This window comes from Garra rufa, chromosome 8 (genome assembly GCF_049309525.1).
Source record: "Garra rufa chromosome 8, GarRuf1.0, whole genome shotgun sequence".
Taxonomy (NCBI): domain Eukaryota; kingdom Metazoa; phylum Chordata; class Actinopteri; order Cypriniformes; family Cyprinidae; genus Garra; species Garra rufa.
This window is the reverse complement of record NC_133368.1, coordinates 30,318,970-30,344,208: the sequence shown is the minus strand read 5'-3', so window position 1 is coordinate 30,344,208 and position 25,239 is coordinate 30,318,970. Positions and strand designations below refer to the sequence as shown.

The following is a 25,239-nucleotide window of genomic DNA, read 5'->3' as shown; positions in this document are numbered from 1 at the left end:
TCAAGAAGTTGATTAAATTTTAGTAATACCCTGTTCCTGCTAGGCCAATATGGCAGTGATATTATCAATCATTCTTCCTCTTTAATTAAGGGAAAGAGAAAAAAGATAAACTACTGTAGGCCCTGGTTGTGTCAGGCATTTCTGATTACCTGATGAATAAATATATTCCCTATTCATGCCTCAATCCTATTCCACTCACTTAAAACTACTTTCCTGTCTATACTCTACTTTCCTATTAAAATAAAGACAAAACAGACTGAAAAAATAATGAAATAGTAAATAAATCATTGTGCCATAATTAAATGACACACACTGAGACCACTGAATAAAGACATGACCACATTTAGTGCTGAGAACATGCTTTATTGAATCAACAATACTCAAGGAGGTTGCATATATAGATAATACTACAATTCTACATAAAATCAAACCAAAGTGCAGGGCATTTAGATACTAAACCATTTCTTTCCCATTGCACAGCAGGTGGTGTTGCTGTGGCACACTTTCTTGATGTTTGCCCAACAACTGACAAGGTGAATTCTAAAGCTAACACACAAACACACAATGCTTCAAAGCAATCCTCCAAGAGGAGGCTCTGCTTCTGCAAGGAAGTACAAGATATACTTTTCTTATTGGCCAGGAGATGTTAATTCCGAAAGTTTATTCAAGCAGTCCCTTGCCAGAAACAGAGCACATTAAACATTTTTGCTCATAAAGTGCAGGCCGCTCGCACTTTGAGCATGTCATTAAAATGGTGGTATGACATAGTCAGTCTGAACACAAGGCCTAGTTGTCCTGCTTACATGAGGGTAATATGCAAACAGCACTCAAGGCCTTACGTTCAAGTAACAATGCATAAGAGTATGGTTATAATATCACTGCACGTGTAACCATGCAGGCATAACTTAGTCTCTCAGATTTAGTGTAACGTCAACAGGGAGCCTCTCTACCTGTTGAGGCAATCTTAAGACTTCAACTTATTGTTGAGGCACAGAGTTTAGTTTCAGGTTTATCAAGGTATTCGTTCCATGTGAAACTTTCTCCTGATAAACATTTAGTTCCATTTGTTTCAGTTAATATTGTTATAAATAACAATTCATACATTTTCCATAACCGTTAAATTCGGCTATATACATTATGTACATGTCACAGAAAAATGGATCAAAAATCCTAAGTCATAATTATCCAATATGGCATATTTTATAATAACGTTAGACTTTAGTCTAGTTTGGCATAAATTAACGTCAAGATTGGTATAAAAATAGTTTATATTTACAGGAACAGATATCCAGGTACTTATCAAGATTTTTTTTTTCCGCTCATTTAATAAATACAAAGTCGCTTAATAAAGGAAGGGGTGGGGGTAGAAATTATGGCTTTACTTTGATCGAATGCTGATGGTAACAGTTGCCATGTCAGATCCATGCTCATTGGAAAGTTTGAGTGTGTATGCCCCAGCATCACTCTCCTTCACACCAGTGATGATGAGTGTGGTTAGGTCCTCTGTGGTCTCAATATGGAATCTGCTGCTTTCTTCCTCGCCAGGCAGTTTCCTTCCACCACGTGACCACTCAATACGAGGTGCTGGCTCTCCAGAGAAAGCACAGGCCACCGTTAGAACCTTTCCGGTTTCAATGCTGATATCTTCAGGAAGAGCTTCTATTCTTGGAGCCAAGCCTATGAAATATAAATTGATTTCAAATGATATTCATCCATATTACAACATTATTTTAAAAATGTGTATGCATGATTGGTTTTAATCAAATTGATCCTTACCTTGAGCACTGTGGAGGGCTGCTCTAACTGAAGATTCTTCAGCATGTGAATGACTTGACATTATACTGCTTGAGCTCATTGCATATGCTGACTCCGATGTCATAGAGGACATGCTAGACATTGACATAGTTTCAAATTTCATCTCGGCCATTGAAGAACTGCTGAAGGATGCCTCCTGCATTGTGCTCTCCATGTGGACAGACTTTGAAGAAAAACTTTCATGCATACTGCTAACAGCTGCACTTTCCCTCTTAAGAATCATCTCGCTTCCCCCACGTATTTGGGATGACATGGATTCTGAAAAAGAAAAAAAAGGCTTTTACATAAAGCACTGGAACTGAGACCAATGGGCATCAAGATTTTAAATGGATGAGAATTTAATATCATTTATGCGATAGGAAATGTACCTTGAACTGCCTTTTGTGTGGCCACGAATGAAGTTACTTTTGTGTAGATTGCTTGAAACACTTGACCAACAAAAGAGAATGATGTTCTTGACACTGCTCCTCCTTCACTTATGATTTCACAGGAGTATTCCCCTTGGTCGCTCTCTGAGACATCAGATATATATAGACAGCAAGTTCCATCTGCAGATGAATGAATCTGGTAGCGACTACTTTGACTCAGTTTTCTGCTATCCTTGTACCACACAACTTCTCTTACTGAGCTCTCGGCAACAAAGATCATCTTAATTTTGTCTTCATAAGCTTCAGCTTTGAGTTGCTGAATGATCTTTGGTGGTGCTTCCTTTGAGGGGGTTGGGGATTTCACTGTAAGTGGAGATTTAACTCTTTTAGGTGACATGATCGGCTCAGGAGATTTGACTGTTGGTGGGGATTTGGCTCTCTGAGGTTCAGGAGACTTAAGTCCTGTAGGGGATTTAACTCTCAGAGGGGATGCAACTGGCTCAGGAGACTTAATTGGAGGTGGGGATTTTACCCTGGGAGGTGAAGCTATAGGCTCAGGAGACTTCAGAGCTGTTGGAGACTTCACTCTTTGAGGGGTGGTTGGTTCAGGAGACTTAATAGGAGGTGGAGACTTTACCCTCTGAAGAGAGGCGGCTGGCTCTGGTGACTTCACTTTGAATGGGGATTTGACACCCTCTGGAGATTTAATTCGAGGTTCAGGAGATTTAACACCAGTGGGTTCTGGTGATTTAATTTGGGGTTCTGGAGACTTGACTGAGGGAACAGGAGACTTTACTGAAGGTTCTGGAGACTTTACCGATGGCACTGGGGATTTAACAGAGGGCTCTGGGGACTTTACTGATGGCACTGGGGATTTCACAGAGGGCTCTGGAGATTTTACTGATGGCACTGGAGATTTTACTGATGGCACTGGAGATGCAACTGATGGCTCTGGAGATTTAACTGATGGCACTGGAGATATCACTGAGGGTTCTGGTGACTTCACTTTTGTAGGTGTAACTTCCTCTTTAATTATTGGTTTATGAATAGTTAAGGTAAACCTTGCCTCTTGCTTTCCTTCTGAATTCTCTACAACTACAGCGTAACTGCCTTCATCTGAATACTGAACTGATGAAATTTCAAATGTGGACTTATACTGTGTTGTAGACACATGCATACGGTGTGAAGAGACAATTGTTCTTCCCTCATGTATCCATGTCACACTTGGTGCTGGCTCTCCATCAATATCACAGACAAATCGTGCAGAGTCACCCTCAGATACAGTCAGAGACTGTGGTTTTGTGAGTATTTTGGCTGAAAGAGTAGCTTTAACTTTCTTTACTGATACTTCAGATGTCATTTCTGATTCTTTTATCTTTGATTCAGATGACACAAATTTTTCAGATGTTGTATGTCTTTCAGAAGACGAATATGAAGCTGATGATAGATATTCAGTGGATGCATATCTAATTGGAGATGATGCAAGCTTCTGCGATTCATACTTTTCAAAGGCAGAAACTTCACGTCTCTCTGTCAGTTTCATTTTGGTTTCTTTGATCTCCAAATGAGTTCTTGAGGCAGAGGAAGCTCTGATTGTTGTTGAATGATAATAATCAGTTTTTGTTATATCAGGTACAAATGGTGTTGGAGCCTCTTCATCTCGACGTCTTGAAGAGTATGTAGTAAACGCTCCACCTGAAACATCCAGAGTTCCATAGTCTGATGCCTCACCCTTTGAATTTGTGCAGACGACACGGTATGTGCCACTGTCCTCATCCTGACAGTCATTAATCTCAAGAGACAGGACTCCACTCATATTTGTGAACTGGTATTTGCTGCTCTCTTGTATTTGTTGTCCATTATGGAACCATTGGATATCAGCATCTGGCTTTGATTGAACATTCAAAGTGAATTTTGTGTTTTGTCCACATGGTACACGGTGAGAACGCATTCTTACTGTGATACGTGGAGCATGGTCAAGGCTGAAGGGCTGCTGTGTCACAACCTGGTACGTGCGCTCAGATTTGAGAGCTGCTTTTCTTGCTTCATATCTAGACATGATGTCAAATCTTGCAGACCTTTCGAATCTAGAGGAGGATCTGGAAGATCTTCTCTCAGTTGAAACAGGACTTGGTGATCGAGGACGTGTCCTCTCAGGGGTAGGTGATCTTCTTTCGATAACTTCGATTTCAGCTTCTGTTGAGATGCGTGCACGAGGTTGTCTGATGAGTTCAGAGACAGGACGCATCAGTTCAATGTATGTTGGAGACAATGATCTCCTCCTCCTCAAGAAATGAGAAATGGAAGGAGGAGAGCCTCGAGCTTGCTCAGTTTTTGTTACATGTTTTGTCTCTTCTACGTGTCTCACTTCAGCTTTGTAAACAGGTCTTGGTGAGGCATGACGCAGTGAAGACAACTCAAAGCGGACAGGGCTTCCACTGGTTGGGGAGGCAGAGAAGCCAAGTGCTAGTTCTTCTTCAAGCTCTTGCCTTTCTTTTTCAGTTCTCTTCATTGTCAGATAGTCCTCACCCTCGAGGATCTCCTCATCTGATATATCTCCTAGTGAGCGTCTTCTCAATCTGAATGATGCCTCTGACTCAGGGGAGGGTGATCTTCTTGCTGGTCGAACAGTCTCTAAATCATCTTGTGTAAGTTTTGGAATGCGCCACTTCGGTCTGTACTGATCAGTTATTCTAGGCAATGGCATGACATAAAATTGCTCCCATCTGGAAAGACGAATACGCCTCTGTCTCTTCTGAACAGTTCTTTCCATTCTCTCAGGAATCTCATACTGGTCACGTAGTTTCTTGTACCATTTCATGTCAGATAGGGCCACAAAGTGTTTGATCAACTTATCTTCACTGAGAACAGTTGGATCATGAGCACGAGCTTCAGGGATTTCATAAGGCATACGTATCTTCCTAACCTCCTCTTTTATTTTCTTTATTTCTTGATCCTCTTTATCAGAGATGTCAAACTCACCCTGCACATTTTTTGTGCTGACTGCAGGTTTATATAATTCAGCAGCTTCCTTCAAAGCTTCCTGTGCTACAGGGTTAAGTGTAACAACCTCAGCCGTTGAGAACTGTTGTGCCATTTTCAGTGTCTTTTCTATTTGGTTCCTTACATACTTCTGCCTCTCTTCCTCACTCTTGAACTCCCTCCTTGTGTATGTTATGCGTTCAACTTTGAGAGTAGCTTGGCAACTTGCTGATCCAGCTGTATTTGTTGCAGTAACTCTGTATGTGCCCGAATCCTCTATGAGGGTTTCTCTGATGTGTAGAACATGATGTTCTACATCCTCTTGAACGACTTCAACTTGTGGCCTGAACTCAAGAGGTTTACCATTTTTCTCCCATTTCAGAGTTGGTGCTGGAGTTCCTGATACTCTCAAGTCAAAGCGAATGCTTTGACCTTCAACACAATCAATATTAGCTAAGAGACGTTTGAACATTGGTCTCATAGTGTCCTCAGCAACCACATGTGGTGTTACAGTGAGACGGGCCTTGCAACTGTCTTCACCAAACATGTTGTTTGCTACAACAGTGTATTCAGCATCATCACTGAGGTCAACATTGTGTATCATGAGTTGATAAAGACCCTTGTCACTTGTGAATGTGTATTTTTTAGGATCTGGTTTGATTCTGTGCCCAGCCTTTAACCATGTAACACTTGGCTCTGGATGGACTGTAATAGTTACACCAAAGCGCACATCTTCACCAATGTATGCTGAACGATTGTACAGTGGCAAAGTAAACTCTGGTGGCCTCTGCAAAATTTTGGTTTTGTCAATTCTCCGCCTTGGTTTCTTGAGTGAGCGTCCCAGATAGTATTCACGGTGGGACCTAACAGTCTCAACAAACAACTCAGCATATGCACTGTCCTCCCTGTCTTCACTGACAATCTTGCATCTATATAATCCATCGTCACATTCTTCAATGTCTTTAACATAGATGCTAGCAACTCCATTAGCATAACTGATTTCATATTTGTGGCTTGCAGTCAGTTTGCGGGATCCAAAGTACCAGGTCACTTCTGTGTTTTTGTTGTAGTTCTCAATGCAGCACACAAACCTCACATGTCCTCCCTCTTCTGCAGAGCCATGCATGACAGGACCTGCTCTCAAGCCTTGTTCAGGATGTCCAACTTTCACTCTGCCAATGGAAACATTTCTCTGGTTCCTGTAGCCACCACCATAGGCAACACGTGCTGCTGAAACAACAGCGCTCCATTCCTTTTTCACCAGTGATTGGTAGTACCTTCTGTGTCTTAAAGTCTTGATGACCTTTGAACTCACATGTTCTAATTTCATCTTGAGCCAAGGGTGCTCCAAAGCTTCAGAGGCGGTCATACGCAGCTTGCGGTCTTTAGTCAACAGTCTGTCAACAAAGTCCATACCCTCAAGGCTTGTCTCTTTAAAGGCTTCACTGTCAAACACATACTCTGCATTTGAAATGTGCTCAACCATTTTCTGTTGTGATTCAGCAGCAAATGGATTAAGTCCACCTAGGAGGACATATGCAAGAACACCGACAGACCACATGTCAGTGGAAGTGGTGACAAAATCGCTGTTGTGGATTTCAGGTGCACAGTACTCAGGGGCAGTGAACTGAATCCTGATGTTTTCTCCAGGTGTAAGCAGCCTAGCTTGACCCATTTCGATGATCTTGATTGTATTGCTCTTCCTTGTAGAATAAACAATGTTATCGGGTCTGATATCGAAATTACAGTAGTTGTGACTGTGCAAGAATTTCAGGGCTCCACACACTTGTCTCATATACCGAACAATTTCTTGCTCTGTAAGCTCAAAGTTTGTACCAAGACGTTCAAAGATGTCCATACCAGAAATGAATTCATAGATAAGGACATATTCTTCCAGGCTATCAAAGGATTCATGAAGATAAACAATGTTTTTATGTCTTGCAATATTGAGTGTCTCAATTTCTCTTGCAACCAGCTCTCGATCAGCACCTTTAACTTTGATGAATTTTGCAAAGAATGTCTTCTTGGAGCTAATTTCGATAGAGCGATGTACAATGCCAAACTGTCCATTGCGTGCAAGTTCCTCAGAGATTGTGTACAGAGATGGCAGATGTTTGACTTTTGAATGTGGTGCCTCCTCCTTTGTAATCTCTCTTGTTTCATCCACCTCCTCATCATAGTTTCGAATTGCTAACTTGTCTTCTTTTGTTGTCACAGGATCAGTTGGCATAGATGGACCACTCAAGCCAAATTGGTTCTCTGCAATCACACGGAACTGGTATTTTGTTTTGCCAAAGAGACTCATCACGGTGTACTGGGACTCAGATGTCTGAGCAACACGAATCCATCTGTCTCCAGTGGTAGGGCACTTTTCTATAATGTAATTGATAATATCACTTCCGCCATCATTTCCAGGAGTCCAGGTGAGAGTGAGTGTATCTCTGCCAATATCACTGACTTTAACATCTTTTGGTGGATCAGGGACATCAGCAACAGCAAGTTCAACAGTCTGTTTATCCACACCAAATCGATTTTTGGCACAAATGATGTAATAGCCAGAATCCTTTCTTTGCACTCCCTTTAGGAACACCAGGGAGGTGAATGATCTTGTGATAATTACTTGATGATAAGCTGTATTATTAATCATCTCTTGCCCCTTTTGCCATGTCACAACAGGATCAGGTTTGCCACTAATTGGAATCTTAATGCTAACCACATCACCACGAATGGCGTGAACAGCTCCCATGCCTTGGAGATGTAATGGTAAGTGAATCTTGGCAGGAACTAGAAACAAATAACAATAAAAAAATAAGACAAAAGAGAAATTAGATGAGCATTGCTGCAGGAAAAGTATAGAAGATATTGGTTTTATAAAAGTACTCAGTTTGAATAAACTATGTACAAAACAATCTATTAGAAATACTTACCCTCAACCTCTAGGTTCATACTTTTGGAGATAGATCCAAGCTGATTAGTAGCTCTAATCTGGTAAACAGCTGCATCATTCTCATCAGCACTGCTGATAACAAGTTGGTAGTAACCTCCCTTGAATTCTTGGATCTTTATTTTCTCTCCATCAGGTAAAATTTCTTTGCCATTCTTATACCATTTAACCAATGGCTTGGGATGTCCGATAACCTTTGTGACAAAGGTTGCAGTTGCCTTGTATTTGACACACATGTCTCTCAATTCTTCCTTGAAGAATGGGGCACGGAGAGCTGTATCTGATTTTGGAATGACTGGTTCTGAAATCTCACTCCAGTCACTCTCTCCACCAATATTTTCACATTTGACACGGAATTCATATTCAAAACCTTCAATAAGGCCTTTAGCAGTGTAAGATGTCTCATGGATTTCTTCTGTAGTAACTGCAATCCATTTGTTCTGTTTCTTCTCTCTTTTTTCAAGGAAATAGTTCTTAATTTTGGCACCTCCATCACTGGTTGGTGGTTTCCAAGAAACAACACATGAATCCTTTGTTACAGAAGAAACAAATGGCTGTTGTGGGACTCCAGGTTTCTCTGTTTGAGGAAATAAAGAGGAATAAATGTTATAGATAAATAGATTAACAAATCAATTGGACTTTGTGTATTTTGTTTACTTATTTTAAAAATAAATATATTTTTAGACTGTTTAAGAGCATTAATCCATGAAACTTACCAAATGGACTCTTGATAATGACAACAGATGGAATCTCAAGAGATTCACTTATTCCATACTGATTCTGTGCAGAAACCCGGAAGTAATATCCAGCACTCTCAATAAGGTTTGGAACACGGCATGTAGTTCCAGGGACAGCTGATGACACAAGATGCCATTGTTCACCCTCTTTTGCCTCACGTTTCTCTACAATGTAATTTGTGATCATTGATCCACCATCATCCTTGGGTGGTTTCCAGCTAATGATCACAGAACTCTTCAAGAGAGCATCAACAACAACTGGTCCTTCAGGCATAAGAGGTTTATCTGAAAAGAGAGAGGCAAACATTTTTATATGAGCATATTTCAATGAAAAAATGTCTATTGCAATTTAGGAATTTATCTTTGATTAAAAACAGGCTTTAATTTACCTTGGATTTCAACACGGAGGACAGTGTCCACTGTGCCAAATTTGTTGCTCATTTGCACCTTATATCTTCCAGCATTTGTTTTTCGCTGGACATTTCTGATAACTAAATGAGTGTAACTTTCTGTGTTTTCAATTATGACATTCTCAGATGGATTAAGAGGTTTCTTGCCATAGAACCACATGATTTGTGGAATAGGGCGACCAATGTAGACAACATGGAGCCGTAGGCTTGTTCCACAACCTGCATAGTATTTCTCCTTCAGTGGGAATCCAGGATGGAATTGTGGTGCAGCCTGCAACCGGAGCCTGCCACTGGTCTCAATTTCACCCGCCTCATTGATAGCTCTGCATGTGTACACGCCTTCATCTTCTTGTTCATCTGTCAATACTGTTAGAGAGTGATTTCGTCCATCAGAGCTCATCTTGTATTTTCGGCTCTGGATCAACTCCTTTCCATATCTATACCATTTGATTTCAGGAAGAGGTCTTCCAATAATTTGGCATGTCATTGTTCCAGATTCTCCTAGTTTAGTGATAGTATCTTTGATTTCCTCTTTCAAGCACGGAGTCTCTCCAACTAGAGAATAAATTGAAGATGTTAGTCACTTTGCATACTTCAATTTTGTTGCAAAAAAAATCTAAGTAACATTTCATTAACTTACCACTCAGTTTGGTTTTAATGCCCATTGCTGTTCTTCTTGGTCTGCTTAGTCCAGTTTCATTTTCAGCAAACACTCTGAACTCATACTCTGTAGCTTCCATGAGTCCACCCATGGTAAACTGTCTATCCTTTGAACGCTCTTTGTTGCATTTCTTCCAGGCACTTTCACCTGCTTGCCTGTATTCAATCCAGTACCCGAGGATCTCTTTTCCACCATCAGATTCGGGACGTACCCAGTGAATAGTTATGCAGTCCTTGGTTATAGAGATGATGTCAATCTCACCAGGTTGGCCTGGCTTATCTGTTGAATGCACAGAAAAGATTAAGCATTTGTAAACTTTCTATTAAGGCAAAATATTAACTTGTTCGGAAGGGAGAGGGAGAGGGTTACATACCAAATGGATCTTTGCACACAACTGACTCGGATATAATTCCAGGCTCACTTTGACCAATATCATTTTGAGCAATCACACGGAACTGGTACTCTGCATCAGGGATGAGACCAGTGAGAGTATACATTGTCGTTGTGATATGAGTCTTGTTATGACGCACCCACTTCTCAGTGGAAACCTCTCTTCTCTCAACATAGTATCCAGTTACACGAGATCCACCATCATCCTTTGGTCTTGACCAGGACAGGCCAATAGTGGTCTTTGTAACATCCATGATTTCTGGAGGGAAACTGGGAGGTTCTGGTGGACCTTTATGCAAAACAATACAATAGTCATTGTTATTAAAATTTGAAAAGAGTTATTAAGAAAGATGTTAAAAATAGCAATGATAAAATGCTTACAAAGAGGAGTCTTTGGTGTAACAGATTCATCAGATTTTAGGGATTTGCTTATGCCAAACTGGTTCTCTGCTGTAATCTTGAAGTGATATTCAACATTCTCCTTCAGTCCCTTGACCACAAGTGATGTATCAACCACACGGGAGTCAACAGTGTACCAAGCTGCTTTAGGCACCTCTCGCCTCTCCACAATATAACCAAAGATATCAGAGCCTCCATCATCTGAGGGTGGTCTCCAGCTCACTCTGACTGAACGTGCCTGAATATCATCAAATTCAAGAGGACCTTCAGGTGGATCTGGGCGCCCAATAACTTTAACTTTAATATAGACAGCCTTCTTTCCACATTTGTTTTCCAACACAAGATCATAGGTGCCAGTGTCATCTCTGTGAGCTTCCTTAATCACAAGCTCAGTACGTTCTTCACTGGTTGCAATCATAGCTCTGTGAGAAATGTCACGACCTTCTTTTGTCCACTTGCATGTTGGGAGGGGTTTGCCCTTGATGGGCACAGATAGCCTGATGACACCACCTTGTCTGACAACATAGCCTTCCTGGTAGATTTTATCCAGCTCAAAGTCAGGATATTCTGAAAACAAAATATAGTTTTAACAAAACAAATATGTACTGCCATATACATACGTGACAGTATTATATATATTCTTATTCTTATTATTAAGTTTTAATCTTACCAAGCATTTCTATAACTTTGACCACCCCTGGAATCTCAGCTGGTTCTCCAGCTCCACCAGCATTACATGCCATCACACGGAACTTGTATTCAGCTCCCTGAGGCATGTGTGTCAAAGTGTATTCACAAATCTTTGTTGGTGTTGTGTTGCATTTTGTCCATTCAACCTGGTCAACCTTCTGCATCTCAATTAGATAGCCAGTTATAGCAGCACCTCCCTCCTCCTCTGGAGGACACCAAGCAAGTGAAACTGATGTTCTTGTGGTATCTGTGACTCTTGGGTTCAGTGGAATACCAGGAGGTTCTGTTCAAAAGAAAAAATAGAACACATTGGTCATGTTTGTTCTACTGACAATTTGATTTACTTGTATGTGTTTTTTGTACATACCGATAGGATCCATTGCAATAGTTGGTTTAGAGTTTGCACTTGGTTTTCCAGAGCCTCTAGAGTTGATAGCTGTAATTCTATATTCATATTCAAGACCCTCGATAAGTCCTGTGGCTCTGTATCTTGTCATGGTCACTGAATTCTTATTGATTCGAAGCCATCTGTCGGATCCAGCCTCTTTGCGCTCAATAATATAGCCAGCAATAGTAGAACCACCATTATCCTCAGGTGGTGTCCAAGTTAGAGTCATGCCTTCATGAGACACATCAAGTATTTCAGGTGTGCTGGGTGCTCCAGGTACAGCTAAAAAAAACATAAGATTAATTTAATACATTTATGTTTAAATAAATGAAATGTAAATAGAAAAAGAACATTAATGGTAGAAATAAACATACTTTTGGCACTCTTGCACTCAACAACTTCAGATTGCAAGAACCCGCCAAAACCAAAACGATTTGTTGCAGCAACACGGAATACATATTCAGTTCCTTCCACAAGTCTTGTAAACTTGAACATGGGTCTTGTGACAGATTCCGACACCGGCATCCATCCAGGGCGATGTGCATCGCGCTGCTCAACAACGTAGCCACTGACATTTGCACCTCCATCTTTCAGTGGTGGTTCCCAGCTGCAGGTGACAGATGTGGCATCAACCTCTTCAATTTTCATAGGCCCGACAGGTATTCCAGGTTTATCTATGAAAGAAATACATTTGGTAAATTTCAAAAACACTTTAAATGTAGCTACGAACAACTGTAGGGAAAATTAAAATGTTTCTCACCAAGAATGATAACTTTGATGACCTCAGTTACTGTTCCAGTGACATTTTTCACTTCAAGAGTGTAGTCACCAGTATCATCAATTGTGGTTTCACGGACTGTCAGTTTAGTGAACTTAGCAGTTGTCTCAATCTTGATGCGGTCAAGCTTGTCCTTCATCTTGGCTCCACCAAAGAACCAAGAACACACTGGTGCAGGTCTACCTTTAATAGGAATGTTGAGCACAATTGGCTTACCAGCTGGCACATGGACAATCTTTTGAGGGATGCTAGTCAAGTCAATCTTTGGCATGACTGTAATGAAAACAGAAACACCAATTAAAGTTTGAAACAAACAATACATAATAAAACACATTAATTAATTAAAGCTTTCCTCTTAAATCAGCAGTTTTTAATGATATCTTACTTTTCTGTTCCTGTGCTGTTACAGGTGTCATGAGATCTCTGGGCTCACTGACACCTCTGCTGTTTTCAGCTCTAATTCTGAAGAGATATTGCTCATTTTCATTCAGTGAGACAATTGTGTGCTGTAGCAAAGATGGTTTCACATTAGCGACATCCATCCAGCGGTCACTTCCAGTTTTGCAGGCTTCAATAACATAACCAGAAATTCTGCTGCCACCATCGTGAAGTGGTTTTTCCCATCCAAGAATGACAGTAGATTTTGTGGTATCAATTACATAGAGATCTTGAGGAACAGATGGAACTTCACAAACCAATACTGGATCAGTAATTTCACAAGGTTCTCCAATACCATATATGTTCTCAGGCAATACCCTAAAGAAGTATTGTGTTCCTTCTTCCAGTCCAGTGATTCTGTATAATGTCTTTTTGCATTCTGTTGTCACTGTTTTGTAAGATTTCATTGAGGCTTCACGCTTCTCAATTATGTAGTTGCTGATGTGAGCACCTCCATCAACAGTAGGCACATCCCATGTGATTACAACAGACTCTTTTGTGTAATCTTTAACATTTACTGCACCGCATGGTCCAGGGGTATCTACAAAGCAATTTTTAAACAGTTTTAATCATCAGTTACATACATTTCATTTTAGTGAATGTGTGAGTGTACATTCTTAATTGTACAAATTAACTCACCATAAACCTTGACAAGAATGGTAATTATTTTCTTGCCAGATGGATTCTCTGCCTCAATTGTGTATTTTCCAGCATCATAACGATGAACCTTCTCTACTATTAAAGTTGTTGAGTTTTCTGTAGTATCTATGAATCCACGGGACTGTAGGTCAATTCCAGGCTTTCTCCAGGAAATAACTGGTGCAGGTCTTCCAGTTGTAGTTACATGAAGACGTAAAGTGTTGCCAGCTCTGATGCAAACAGTCTTCTTCAGTTCGTCAGGTAGCTCAATATCAGGAATTTCTGGGAGCATAGCAATAAAAAATTTTATTCATCAAATCTTTCATTCAAAGAGCTTCAATATCTTGATGATGGCTATTAACCATGTAGACCTTTGACAAAAAACTTACCGACTTTTTCTGAAGGTGCAGCCTCAATACTGCCTTCACTAAACTCTCCAGTACCCATAGCATTGACTGCAGCCACTCTGAAGCTGTACTTTTTGTTACTTGCCAGACCAGCTACGGTGTATTGAGTACTTGTTAGTATCTTCTGGGTGGCTCTATACCATTGTTCTGTTCCCTCCTCCAGAATCTCAACAACATAGCCTGTGACATCGGATCCACCATCATACATTGGTCGTGTCCATGTTATGCTAATACTGTGCTTTGTGGTGTCTGTAACACGAGGAACTGATGGTGGAGCTGGGGTATCTGTAAAATGTGAGGGCAGGTTAGGCATGTTACTATTTTTCTGCGTTTAAGAATTATTTAGGCCATGCAGGTCAGTGTTACTTACATGTTGGGTCTTTACAGTGAGCATACTGAGATGCATCACTTGGAACACTGGTGCCAGCAGCATTGACAGCTGAAACACGGAACTGATAATCGCTACCCTCAAGGAGACCAGTGATTTTGAGGCGTGTATCATAAATGGTGTAGGTTTTGTTCACTCTTGTCCATCTAACACTACTTGTCTCACGTTTATCCACAAGGTAGTTTTTGATTTCACTTCCACCATCACTCTCTGGCTTCAGCCACTCAATAATGACATGTTCTTTTCCAACAGCAGTAATCTCTGGTGCTCCCGGAGGTGTTGGAACAGCTATAATGTAAATAAAAAAGATATATTAATACTTTATCCTTGTTACTGTGGGTAAACTATAATTATTAATGGAAGTGTTTACATAAATGCATAATAATCATAATTATACTTACTGTATGCATTTCGTGCAATAACTGGTTCAGATTCTAGGGGTACACCAGGCCCGTACTTATTTACACCTCTGACACGGAAAATGTACTCATTGTTCTTGATTAGTTTTGTGCTAACACAAGACAGAGTCTTGCATTCAGGTTCCATGATGACCCAGTTGAGTCTGCTGGTCTCACGTCTCTCAACAATATAGTGAGTGACACGATCTCCACCATCCTCCATTGGAATCCTCCAGGAAACTGTGCATTTCTCTTCTGTGACCCTGCTAATTGTTAGTGTGCCCTCAGGTGGACCAGGTGTATCTTAAATACAAAAGATTGAAATATTGAAATATACAGCCAATAAAAGGTATTTTGAATGAAACAGTATGTGATTTACTGTGTTCTTACCAAGTACTTTAACATTGACCGCAGCTGTTTTGATTCCACTTGCATTCTTCACAGTAAGGACGTATCTTCCAGTATCATTTCTATCACATGACTTAATGATTGCCATCGCTCTTGTACTCGTGTATGTCAGTGAGTATTTTTCTCCGAGTTCCAGCTCCTTGTCACCCTTGGCCCAAAACACCTTAGGCTCTGGTTTTCCGCCAACAGCAGCATCAAGAACCAGGTCTGATCCTGCTCTAATAGTGATTGTCTCACCCACAAGTTTACTGTCCAGCTCAGCCCTCGGTGGTGCTGAAATAAATAAATAAAATGTATTAACAGATATTCATAAAAGTAGGTATGTGTGTTTCTGCATGCACTGTAAGTATGCATCAATTAAGCAAACCATCTTACTATATTCATCTTTGCATGTGATAAGTCCTGTTGATTCAGATGGCATGCTGTGAACTCCAGCCCCATTTCTGGCAATAACACGGAATTCATACTGCTCTCCCTCATGGAGTGATGTAACAGTAAATGTATTTTCTGTGATTGTAGTGTAGTTGCACTTCAACCAACGGGCTTCTTCATCATCACCGAATGCCTTGCGTTCAACCACATATCCAACAATCTTGCTGCCACCATCATTGAATGGTATGGACCATCTAATAGACACTGAAGTCTTGGTTACATCGTAAACCTCTGGTTTGCCAGGTGGATCTGAAAATGCAGACAAAAACACTTGATAAATATTAAGTCGAAAATTTGATAAAAATTAAGAATAAAACAATTCATATAAATGATAGCAGAAAGCAACGAAAAAACTTACCAACTGGATTTAGAGCCAGTACTGGTCTTGATGGTTCACTTGCTTTACTCAAACCAGCGATGTTCATTGCATAGACTCTGAACTGATACTCAAGGCCCTCAATAAGGTTTGAGACCTTGTAGTGACACTCAAGGCAAGGAATCTTGTTCTCCCTCACCCACAGAATGGTATTACGCTCCTTTTTCTCGATCCAGTATCCAGTTACTTGGCTTCCACCATCATGATATGGCACATCCCAGCGGATAGAAATTGCGTTAGCGGACACTGAAACTACATCTGGGCGAGTTGGTGGGCTTGGTGAGACTAAAAACAGAAATGTAAGACTTGTTAGACTGAAGACAACAAAAATAAAGACAGCATTGTTTATGCTCTATTTCATCAATCAATAAAAAGTTTAAGAAATATAATATTGAATACTCACTGAATGGATGCTCTGCAACAATAGCTTGAGATTCGATAGACTTGCTAACACCAAACTTATTCTCAGCACAGACTCTGAAAGTGTACTCCATGTACTTTGTGAGATGAGTTACTTTGATGGTAGTCCGTTTCACACTTGAATTCACAACCTGCCATGTGGTGGAACCAGACTCACGTTTCTCAACAATATAATTGCTTATGTCTGTTCCACCATCATCTGTAGGTTCTCCCCAAGTCAATACGCAGGATTCTGATGATATTCCTGAAACTTCAACAGGTCCAGTTGGTTGGGATGGTCTACCAATGACATTGACAGTGACAGCGAATGTTTTTGATCCAGCTGCATTTTCAAGTGTAAGATAATATTTTCCACTGTCGCCTCTTTTGGCATCCTTAACCTGTAGAGTTGTTCTGTCTTTAGAAATCTTAATCGACACTCTGTCTGTTTCTTTAAGTTTCATTTCTTCAAGCTTCCATGTCACCTTGGGGGCTGGTCTGCCACTGATTGGAATATCAATGGCAAAAGGATTTCCAGTTTTGCAAGTGATGAGCTGTTTATCTATGCCACTGAGATCTGCAGTTGGCTCTATACGTGGCTCTTTTACAATGACAGAGCCTAGCGCATCTCGTGGTTGACTAATGCCAGCATCATTCTGAGCCTTGACACGGAACTCATATTCCGTGTTCTCAACCAAGCCTTCGAGAACCATTTTCAAAGATTTGGTTTGACCACCTACAACCCAGTGATCAGAACCCTTCTTTCTAGTCTCAACAATGTATCCAGTAATGCGGCTTCCACCATCATGCTCAGGCTTCATCCATACTAAGCTGGCTGTTGAGGATGTAGTATCAATGACATCCAGTCGCTTAGGAGGTGCAGGTTCTTCTGTGGCTATAATAGGTTCTGTCATTTCAAATGGCTCACCTTTGCCATACTGATTTTCAGCAATAACCCGGAAGAAATATGCTACACCAATTTCAAGGTTGGTCACTCTCAATATTTGACGTGTACACCTTTCACTGACCTCCTGCCAACTTAATCGACTTGCCTCTCGCTTTTCAACAATGTAGTGATGAACACGTGCACCTCCATCATTGGATGGTGCATCCCACATGAGTGTCAGAGCACCTCTTGTCACATCCTTAAATGAGAGAGGTCCAGGAGGGCCAGGTGTGTCCAACACTTTGACTGTTAATGTAATGGCCTTGCGACCACTGTTGTTTTCAAGAGAGAGGGTATATTTGCCAGCGTCATACCTGGTGCAATTTTCAATTGTCAAAGTGCTGAATGTGTCTGTGGTATTAATATCGACCATTACACCAAGATCTCCATCTGCCTTTGTCCATGTGGCAAGTGGGGCTGGTTTTCCACAGAAGGGAATATGAAGTGTAACTGTTCCGCCGTTCTTCACAACATGTGTCTGCTTGAAGTTTGCATCTATATCAATTTCAGGTGAGGTCAGTCTATCAACTGCTTGTACATTTGGAGTCTCAGAAAATTCTCCCTTGCCAGCACCATTGACTGCACACACACGGAATTTATATTCTTCACCAGGTTCTAACTCTGTTACTGTGTAATGTGTCTGGATGCAAGTCTGGTTGTTGACTCTGTGCCATTCCTCAAGGCTTGCCTTGCACATCTCAATAATGTAACCAATGATTTCCATACCACCATCAAACACTGGTTTGGTCCATTCCAAGGTAACAGACATCTTGGTGGAATCAGTGACCTTTACCAGAGTTGGTGCGCTGGGTGCACTTGTTGGTTCTCTGCACTTGAACAATCTAGATGTACCACTTGCAGGTCCAATTCCAGCACCATTTTCAGCCATAACACGGAATTCATATTCATTTCCTTCTGTAAGGTTTATTACTCTGTGTCTAAGCTCAGTTATTGGTCTCTTTGCAGAAACCTTCACCCATCTTAAGCTCTTCTTTTCTCGTCTTTCAAGAATGTATTGCTTAATCTCATTTCCACCATCATGTCTTGGTCTTGTCCAGCATAGAGTGATACTGTTTCCTGTCACATGAGTGCAGTCAGGTGTTCCAGGAGCATCTGGTACCGCTGTGAGATATCAAAATGTGTTAAAGTCAAAAATATCCAGTACTAAATTAACAAATGATTGGATCAAGAAAAAAAGTTTTTGCTTACTGTATTGCATCTGAGCGATGATTGGATCAGACTCCAGTGGCTTGCCCACACCAAATTTATTGACAGCAGATACACGGAATTGATATTCATTGCCTTTAATCAGTTTTGTGGCATTAAAGGAGCAGGCTTCACACTTGGATGTTACAAGTGCCCAGGAAATTCTGGAAGTCTCACGCTTCTCAATTACATAACTAGTGATAGGTGCACAGCCATCATTTTCAGGTGGGCTCCACCAAAGAGTTGCTTTCTCTGCAGATATATTTGTGAAGCGAAGTGGGCCCTCAGGTGGTCCAGGGGTATCTGAATAAATATATAAAAAGTGAAAATAAGCAATGACCAAATCCAGAACAGCTTTGTTAAAATTATAAGTCAAAACTAATTTTAGATCATACCTTGTACTCTGACAAGAACATCCACTTTTGTTGTGCCTGAACTGTTCTTGGCCTCAACAGTGTAGATGCCACGATTATTGCGATCAGCGTCTCTGATGAACAGTGAGCTTGATCCAATAACAGTTGTGATGTCAACCAGCATTTTATCAACTTCCTTTCCATCTTTATACCATGTGACTTGAGGTACAGGACGTCCACTTAAACTGCAGTTGAGTTTAATATTTTCTCCTGCCTTGATGGTGAGGCTCTTTTCAGCTTCAAATTCAATCTCAGGTATGACTGAAAAAGAAAAAGAAATTCCATTATTTACCATATATTTAATATAGAACTATATCTATCGCATGGTGCCTTTGTATGTACATACCACTTTCATCCTTGGTCATAATGTAGCCAGATGACTGAGAAGGTGGACTAACTGTTCCAACAGCATTTCTGGCAATTACCCTAAATTCAAAGCGATCACCAGCAGCAAGGCCTGTTACAGTAAATTGACATTCGCTGATGTCAATGAAATTACATCTCAACCAACGTGCTCTTCCTTGACGCCTTTCAACACTGTATGCCACAATCCTACTGCCACCATCACGCTTTGGTGGTTCCCACTGAAGTGTTACAGAGTCTCTTGTAACATCAATGCAGTTAGGTGTGCCAGGAGGATCTAAAGAAGTAAAAATATATTTTGAAAAAAAAAAAAAAGCACTAAAAAAAGATTATCATAGATAAATGTGAACATAAAGACAATGCTAAGACTTACCAACAGGGGAAATTGCCAGTTTGTGCTTGCTCTGTTCACTGACTGGACTCATTCCGGCATTGTTTTGTGCATAAACTCTGAATGAATACTCCAGACCTTCAATAAGTCCAATGACTCTGTATTCTCTTCCAGAGATAACACTGGAATTCACTTTCATCCACAATAAGCTGTTCCTGTCTTTTTTCTCAAGATGATATCCAGTGATTGGAGAACCACCATCAAATCCTGGGGCTTCCCACTGAACAGTCATGCCATCACTTGTAACATTGAATACTACAGGTTTTCCTGGTGGACCTGGTGGCTTGTATTGGTGTTGAGCGATCACATCTGATGAGGTTAGAGGCTCGCTCACTCCATATTTGTTTTCTGCACGTACCCTAAATTGGTATTCAGTGCCCTTAACCAAATTTGGTATCTTGAATGTGGTCCTGACCACACTAGAGCAAACAATCTTCCAAGCTGCTTGAGATGTCTCTCGTTTTTCTACATTATAGCAGGTGATCTCGCCACCACCGTCATCCTTGGGTTCATCCCATGAGATGATAATACTCTGGGCTTTAATTTCATCAAAACGAACTGGGCCCATAGGCTGAGAGGGTGGCCCAAGTGTAATGACTTTAATGTCAAAGAAGTTCTTGACAAGTTTGTTATCAAGGACTAAGGTGTATTTTCCTGCATTCTCCTTTCTTGAATTTCTTACAATGAGACTTGCTTTGTTCTCTGTTTGCCTGAAACGAACTTGTTCAGTTTCCTTGAGTGGCACATCATCTTTCATCCACTGTATCGTTGGTTTAGGTTTACCCTTGTAGGGCAAATCAATATTCACATTTTGTCCAATGCGAACACTTAATTCTGAATTAGGATAGTCAATAAGGTTTGCCTCAGGCTGTATAAGAAGTTCCTTTACAGTGATGGGTCCAATTTGAGAGAAGTCACTGCGACCCTTCTCATTTTTTGCGAATACTCTAAAGTAAACTTCTGAAAGCTCCTTAAGGTTAGTTACCTCACACTGGCAACGTCTGCATGTACCACCAGTGCTCCAGGCTTCTTCTTCCTTTGTTTTCTTCTCAATAATGTACTCAGAGATGTGGCTGCCACCATCATGATCAGGCTTTGTCCATGCCAACGATACAGATGTATTAGTTGAATCCACCAGTGAAAGGTCTTTTACAGCACCAGGCATCTCGGTTGCTCTCACAGGCTGTGCAGTCTCACAAGGATCTCCAACACCATATTCGTTTTCAGCAGAAACACGGAAGAAATAGGAAATTTCTTCAGCCAGACCATCAACCTTATAGGTTGTATTGGCACATTCATTTGTCACAATGGTGAATGCCTTCATTTTAGCATCCTTCTTTTCAACAACATAATTTGTGATTGGAGAGCCACCATCTATATAAGGTGGTTCCCAGCTCAATGTGAGTTTTCCTCGTGTCACATTTTTCACTATCAACCTATTACAAGCAGATGGTGTGTCTAATACTTTAACAGACACTGTAATGGTTTTTGGCTCCCCAACCCCATTTTCAATTTCAAGAAGATATTTGCCAGTGTCATCCCTTGTGACCTTTGGAATTATGAGTGTAGTTGAGTATTCTGTGTTTCTGATGGCATATCTTGTATCACCACTAATGTTTTTGTCTCCCTTTCTCCACGTTACATTTGGAGCAGGTCTACCCTTAAGAGGGATTACAATCTCCACATCTCTACCAGCCCTTGCTATGTACTGAGTTGACATTGAGATGTCAAGATCCACATCTGCCTCCTCTGTTAAAATTAAGGAGAAACATATTTGATCAGATTCGCAGTATCATAATTAAACAATTTCTTTGTTGTTTTATTTAAAAAAATACAAACCCAGAATATCTTTGGCTTGCACAGGCTGCACCATCTCAATTGAACGTCCAGTTCCAACACAATTAACAGCAGAGACACGGAAGAAGTAGTACACTCCAGGTTTCAAGTGGGACACTACAAACTCAGTTGTTCTTACTTCACCTTTAGAACTTATAGTGACCCATTCCGTCTCATCTGCCGTTCTTTGTTCAACAACATAGCTTGTAATTTCGCTGCCACCATCATAGACAGGCTTGACCCATCCAAGGGTAATAGATGTCTTTGTTGAATCAACAACTTTGAGCTTGGTTGGCTCACTTGGAGGATCTAAAATAACAATTAAGAGTATATAGCAAATTCTATTTTAAATATCACTGCATATTTTGTACACATTTATATCCACATTCTGAAAATTAAAGCAATAAAAAACAACCTCAAAATAAGCTTACCAATTGGGTCATAAGCTTTGTAGAAGATGGACACATCAGAATATGGGCCTGCTCCAGCTTTGTTGATTGCACAGACACGATACTGATATTCATTTCCTTCTGTGAGGTTGCTGACTTTCTGTCTGGTATCACGAATTGTATCTTTAATAACCTTGAACCATTGTAGACTTTTCTTCTCCCGCTTCTCTAAGTAATATCCATCAATGTCACTGCCACCATCTAAACTTGGCCTTTCCCATACCACAGTCATTGTTGACCTAGTAATCATAGTGACTTGGGGTTTAGAAGGCCGACTAGGAGGAACTGTGGGGGGGGGGATAAGCATTCAATTGATTTAGATAACACATTTAATAATAATTGTTTAAAAAACATTTTTATTACTAAAAAATATCCTTACCAAAGGAATTCTGTGCAATTACTGGTCTAGATTCCAAAGAATCTCCAACTCCATATTTGTTTACACCACGAACACGGAATATGTATTCATTGCCCTTAATTAGCCTTGGGACTGTGATGATGCAGTCTTCTAGTTTTTCTGAGATAATAGACCACATAATTCTGCTGGTTTCACGTTTCTCCACAATGTAGTGGGTAACCATTGCACCTCCTTCATCAGCTGGAGGATCCCACATGATAGTCATAGTATCTGCTGTGATTTTCTTGAACTGAATCTCTCCAGCAGGTGGTCCTGGTTTGTCTAATGAAAGAGAGCAAAAATTCAGCCAAAATTGTTCAAATTAGGGCTAATTAATGCATCACACATTGTATAGCACATTCCATGATACATATCTTCTTAAACCAGCTTTACAGAAAATTAATTTTTCTACAATTAAGAGTGATCCGTTATAAGAAATGACTGTTACAGTAATATCCATGAGGCGGAAATGTACAGTTCTAACATTATACAAATCCTGCAGTTAGTTAACATCACATGTTAATTTAAGCAGAAGCAATGAACATATTAAGGCAATGATTACAAGATATGGAAAAAGTATTTGATGATAAAAAGTAAATTATCTACATAAAAATATGAAATAAAAAATAAAAAATGTATTTAGTAGTAAACTTTGCAACATACCTTGGACAAGTACTCTGACAGCAGCATATGCTGAGCCTAAAGAGTTCTTGATCTTGAGTTCATATGTTCCAGAATTCAAACGGGTGGCTTCCCTGACTGAGATGCATGCAGACTCTGTGGTGTTTGCAATGGAAATCTGTGCACCAGACTCAAGCTCTTTTCCATCCTTGTACCATTCAATCGTTGGTTGAGGTTTAGCAATAATGCCAATTTTAAGATCAATTGTAGCACCTGCTTTATATTTCACAACATCAAGATATTCTGAAGGAAGTTCAATCTCAGGGGCACCGTATGTGTCTACACATGTGACTGGTCCAACAGTTGCTGATGGGTTGCTAATGGAGCCAACTGCATTCTTAGCCATGACCCGGAATTCATAAGATTCATTCTGAGTCAAGCCTGATACAGTGAACTTTGTGTCAGTAACATTTGTCAAATTAGCTTTTGACCATCTGCCTTTTTGGCCATCTTTCCTTTCAATCAAATATCCAGTAATTTTACTTCCTCCATCATATGACGGTTTCGCCCAGGCAAGGCTAATTGAACTCTTTGTGATATCAGTGACTCTAAGGTTGTTTGGAGATTCTGTGGACAAAAAAACAGTGGCAATTAATGTTAATGTTTCCACTGGATTACACAAAAAGAAAACTACAAATATTAATACTAATGGATTAAGCACATAAAACAATCAATTTACAGAAAACTAAATGCTTACCACAAGCATCGATTGCAAGCACAGGATCTGAGGGCTTGCTAATTGGACCAATACCAGCAGCGTTTTCAGCTGCAACCTTAAACTCATAGATCAGGCCAGCGTTCACGTTTGATACTTTGAAGTGTGTAGCACGGATAACAGTTGTGTTAACTTTCTGCCAAAGAATGCTGTTTCTGTCTTTCATCTGAAGGTGATATCCAAAGACATGGCTTCCACCGTCAGAAGAGGGCTCCTTCCAGTTAACAGTAATACTTTCCTTTGTTACAGCTGACACCCATGGTTGTGAAGGTGCCTCAGGGAGTGCTGAAATAAAATAGGTTTTAATAGATGCTCACAGATACATTTGTATTTACCAATTTGTAGCTTATGCTGTAGAGAAGAATTTTACTTACTATATGGAAGACTGACTGTAACAGTTGGTGAATCAATGTGGTCACTGATGCCAAAGCGATTCTCAGCCCTGATTCTAAACTGGTACTCAACTCCAGTAACCAGCTTCATGATCTTGATTGTGCACCGTGCAACAGCAGATGAGACTTCTATCCAGTTTGCAGTAGTGGTCTCACGTTTCAAAACGATGTAGTTGGTAATTGGGCTACCACCATCATAAGCAGGAGGCAACCACTTCAGACTGACACTATCCTCTGTGACATCACACATTTCAACAGGGCCAACTGGTGGGCTTGGTCTGTCAAGGACTACAATATTCACAAAAGACTTTGTGGTTCCACTGGAGTTGGAAGCCGTGATATCATATCTGCCTGCGTCCAAAGCAACACTCTCACGCAAAGAAATTATTAGGGAGTCAGTTGTCACATCAGAGTTGAATCTCATGGTTGACTTTAGAACCTGTCCATCCTTAGAGAGAGATACTTTTGGTAGTGGTTTACCAGTAAGGGGGATCTCAATCTTAAGATTTGAACCAGCCTTAACATAGGCAGTGTTATGTTGGAAGTCCTTCATGTTAATTTCAGGTGCCTCTGTTGATTAAAGAGAGCAACAAGATTAAATAATAATTTAACCTCATGTAAAACTAATCAATCAAACACTGTGTATGTTTAAAAATAAAATATTATTAATAAGAAATAACTTGCCCAGCTGGTCTTTTACAAGAACAGGTAAAACCATGTCCTTGGGGTCACTAAGTCCAGCATGGTTTTCAGCCCGAACTCTGAAGTAGTATTCAGCATTTTCTCTCAAACCATAGACAACAAAATGAGTTGATTTGGTGGAACCACACTTTATCCACTTTTGTTGTCCTTTTTCAAGAGCCTCAACCAGGTAATTTGTAATTCTGCTACCTCCGTCGTGTTCTGGTTTAAGCCATGCAAGTGAGACACTGTCTTTTGTGACATCAGTGACTCCAAGCTTGGCTGGTGGACTTGGTTTTTCTAAAAATTGAAAGTATCACAT

General features: G+C 40.4%; 1 protein-coding gene across 1 annotated transcript in view; it reads right to left on the bottom strand.

Annotated features, from left to right (window-relative positions):
* Nucleotides 1-342: 342 nt before the first annotated feature.
* ttn.2 (titin, tandem duplicate 2) overlaps nt 343-25,239 on the bottom strand; it is a 160,670-nt gene continuing 135,773 nt past the window's right edge. The window contains exons 204-236 of the mRNA XM_073845071.1: nt 24,921-25,217; nt 24,219-24,806; nt 23,827-24,129; nt 23,112-23,696; nt 22,431-22,730; nt 22,034-22,336; nt 21,606-21,911; nt 19,749-21,515; nt 19,359-19,652; nt 18,995-19,273; nt 18,603-18,902; nt 16,452-18,515; nt 16,031-16,333; nt 15,616-15,921; nt 15,223-15,513; nt 14,836-15,135; nt 14,417-14,722; nt 14,029-14,331; nt 13,640-13,921; nt 12,948-13,541; nt 12,545-12,835; nt 12,159-12,458; nt 11,764-12,066; nt 11,377-11,679; nt 10,689-11,273; nt 10,291-10,596; nt 9,897-10,196; nt 9,236-9,811; nt 8,826-9,131; nt 8,093-8,686; nt 2,184-7,949; nt 1,777-2,073; nt 343-1,677 (exon numbers count right to left, since the gene is read on the bottom strand). Of these exons, the coding sequence (XP_073701172.1) occupies nt 1,379-1,677; nt 1,777-2,073; nt 2,184-7,949; nt 8,093-8,686; nt 8,826-9,131; nt 9,236-9,811; nt 9,897-10,196; nt 10,291-10,596; nt 10,689-11,273; nt 11,377-11,679; nt 11,764-12,066; nt 12,159-12,458; nt 12,545-12,835; nt 12,948-13,541; nt 13,640-13,921; nt 14,029-14,331; nt 14,417-14,722; nt 14,836-15,135; nt 15,223-15,513; nt 15,616-15,921; nt 16,031-16,333; nt 16,452-18,515; nt 18,603-18,902; nt 18,995-19,273; nt 19,359-19,652; nt 19,749-21,515; nt 21,606-21,911; nt 22,034-22,336; nt 22,431-22,730; nt 23,112-23,696; nt 23,827-24,129; nt 24,219-24,806; nt 24,921-25,217 (20,297 nt within the window). The 3' untranslated portion in view covers nt 343-1,378. The remainder of the gene's footprint in view (nt 1,678-1,776; nt 2,074-2,183; nt 7,950-8,092; nt 8,687-8,825; nt 9,132-9,235; nt 9,812-9,896; nt 10,197-10,290; nt 10,597-10,688; nt 11,274-11,376; nt 11,680-11,763; nt 12,067-12,158; nt 12,459-12,544; nt 12,836-12,947; nt 13,542-13,639; nt 13,922-14,028; nt 14,332-14,416; nt 14,723-14,835; nt 15,136-15,222; nt 15,514-15,615; nt 15,922-16,030; nt 16,334-16,451; nt 18,516-18,602; nt 18,903-18,994; nt 19,274-19,358; nt 19,653-19,748; nt 21,516-21,605; nt 21,912-22,033; nt 22,337-22,430; nt 22,731-23,111; nt 23,697-23,826; nt 24,130-24,218; nt 24,807-24,920; nt 25,218-25,239) is intronic.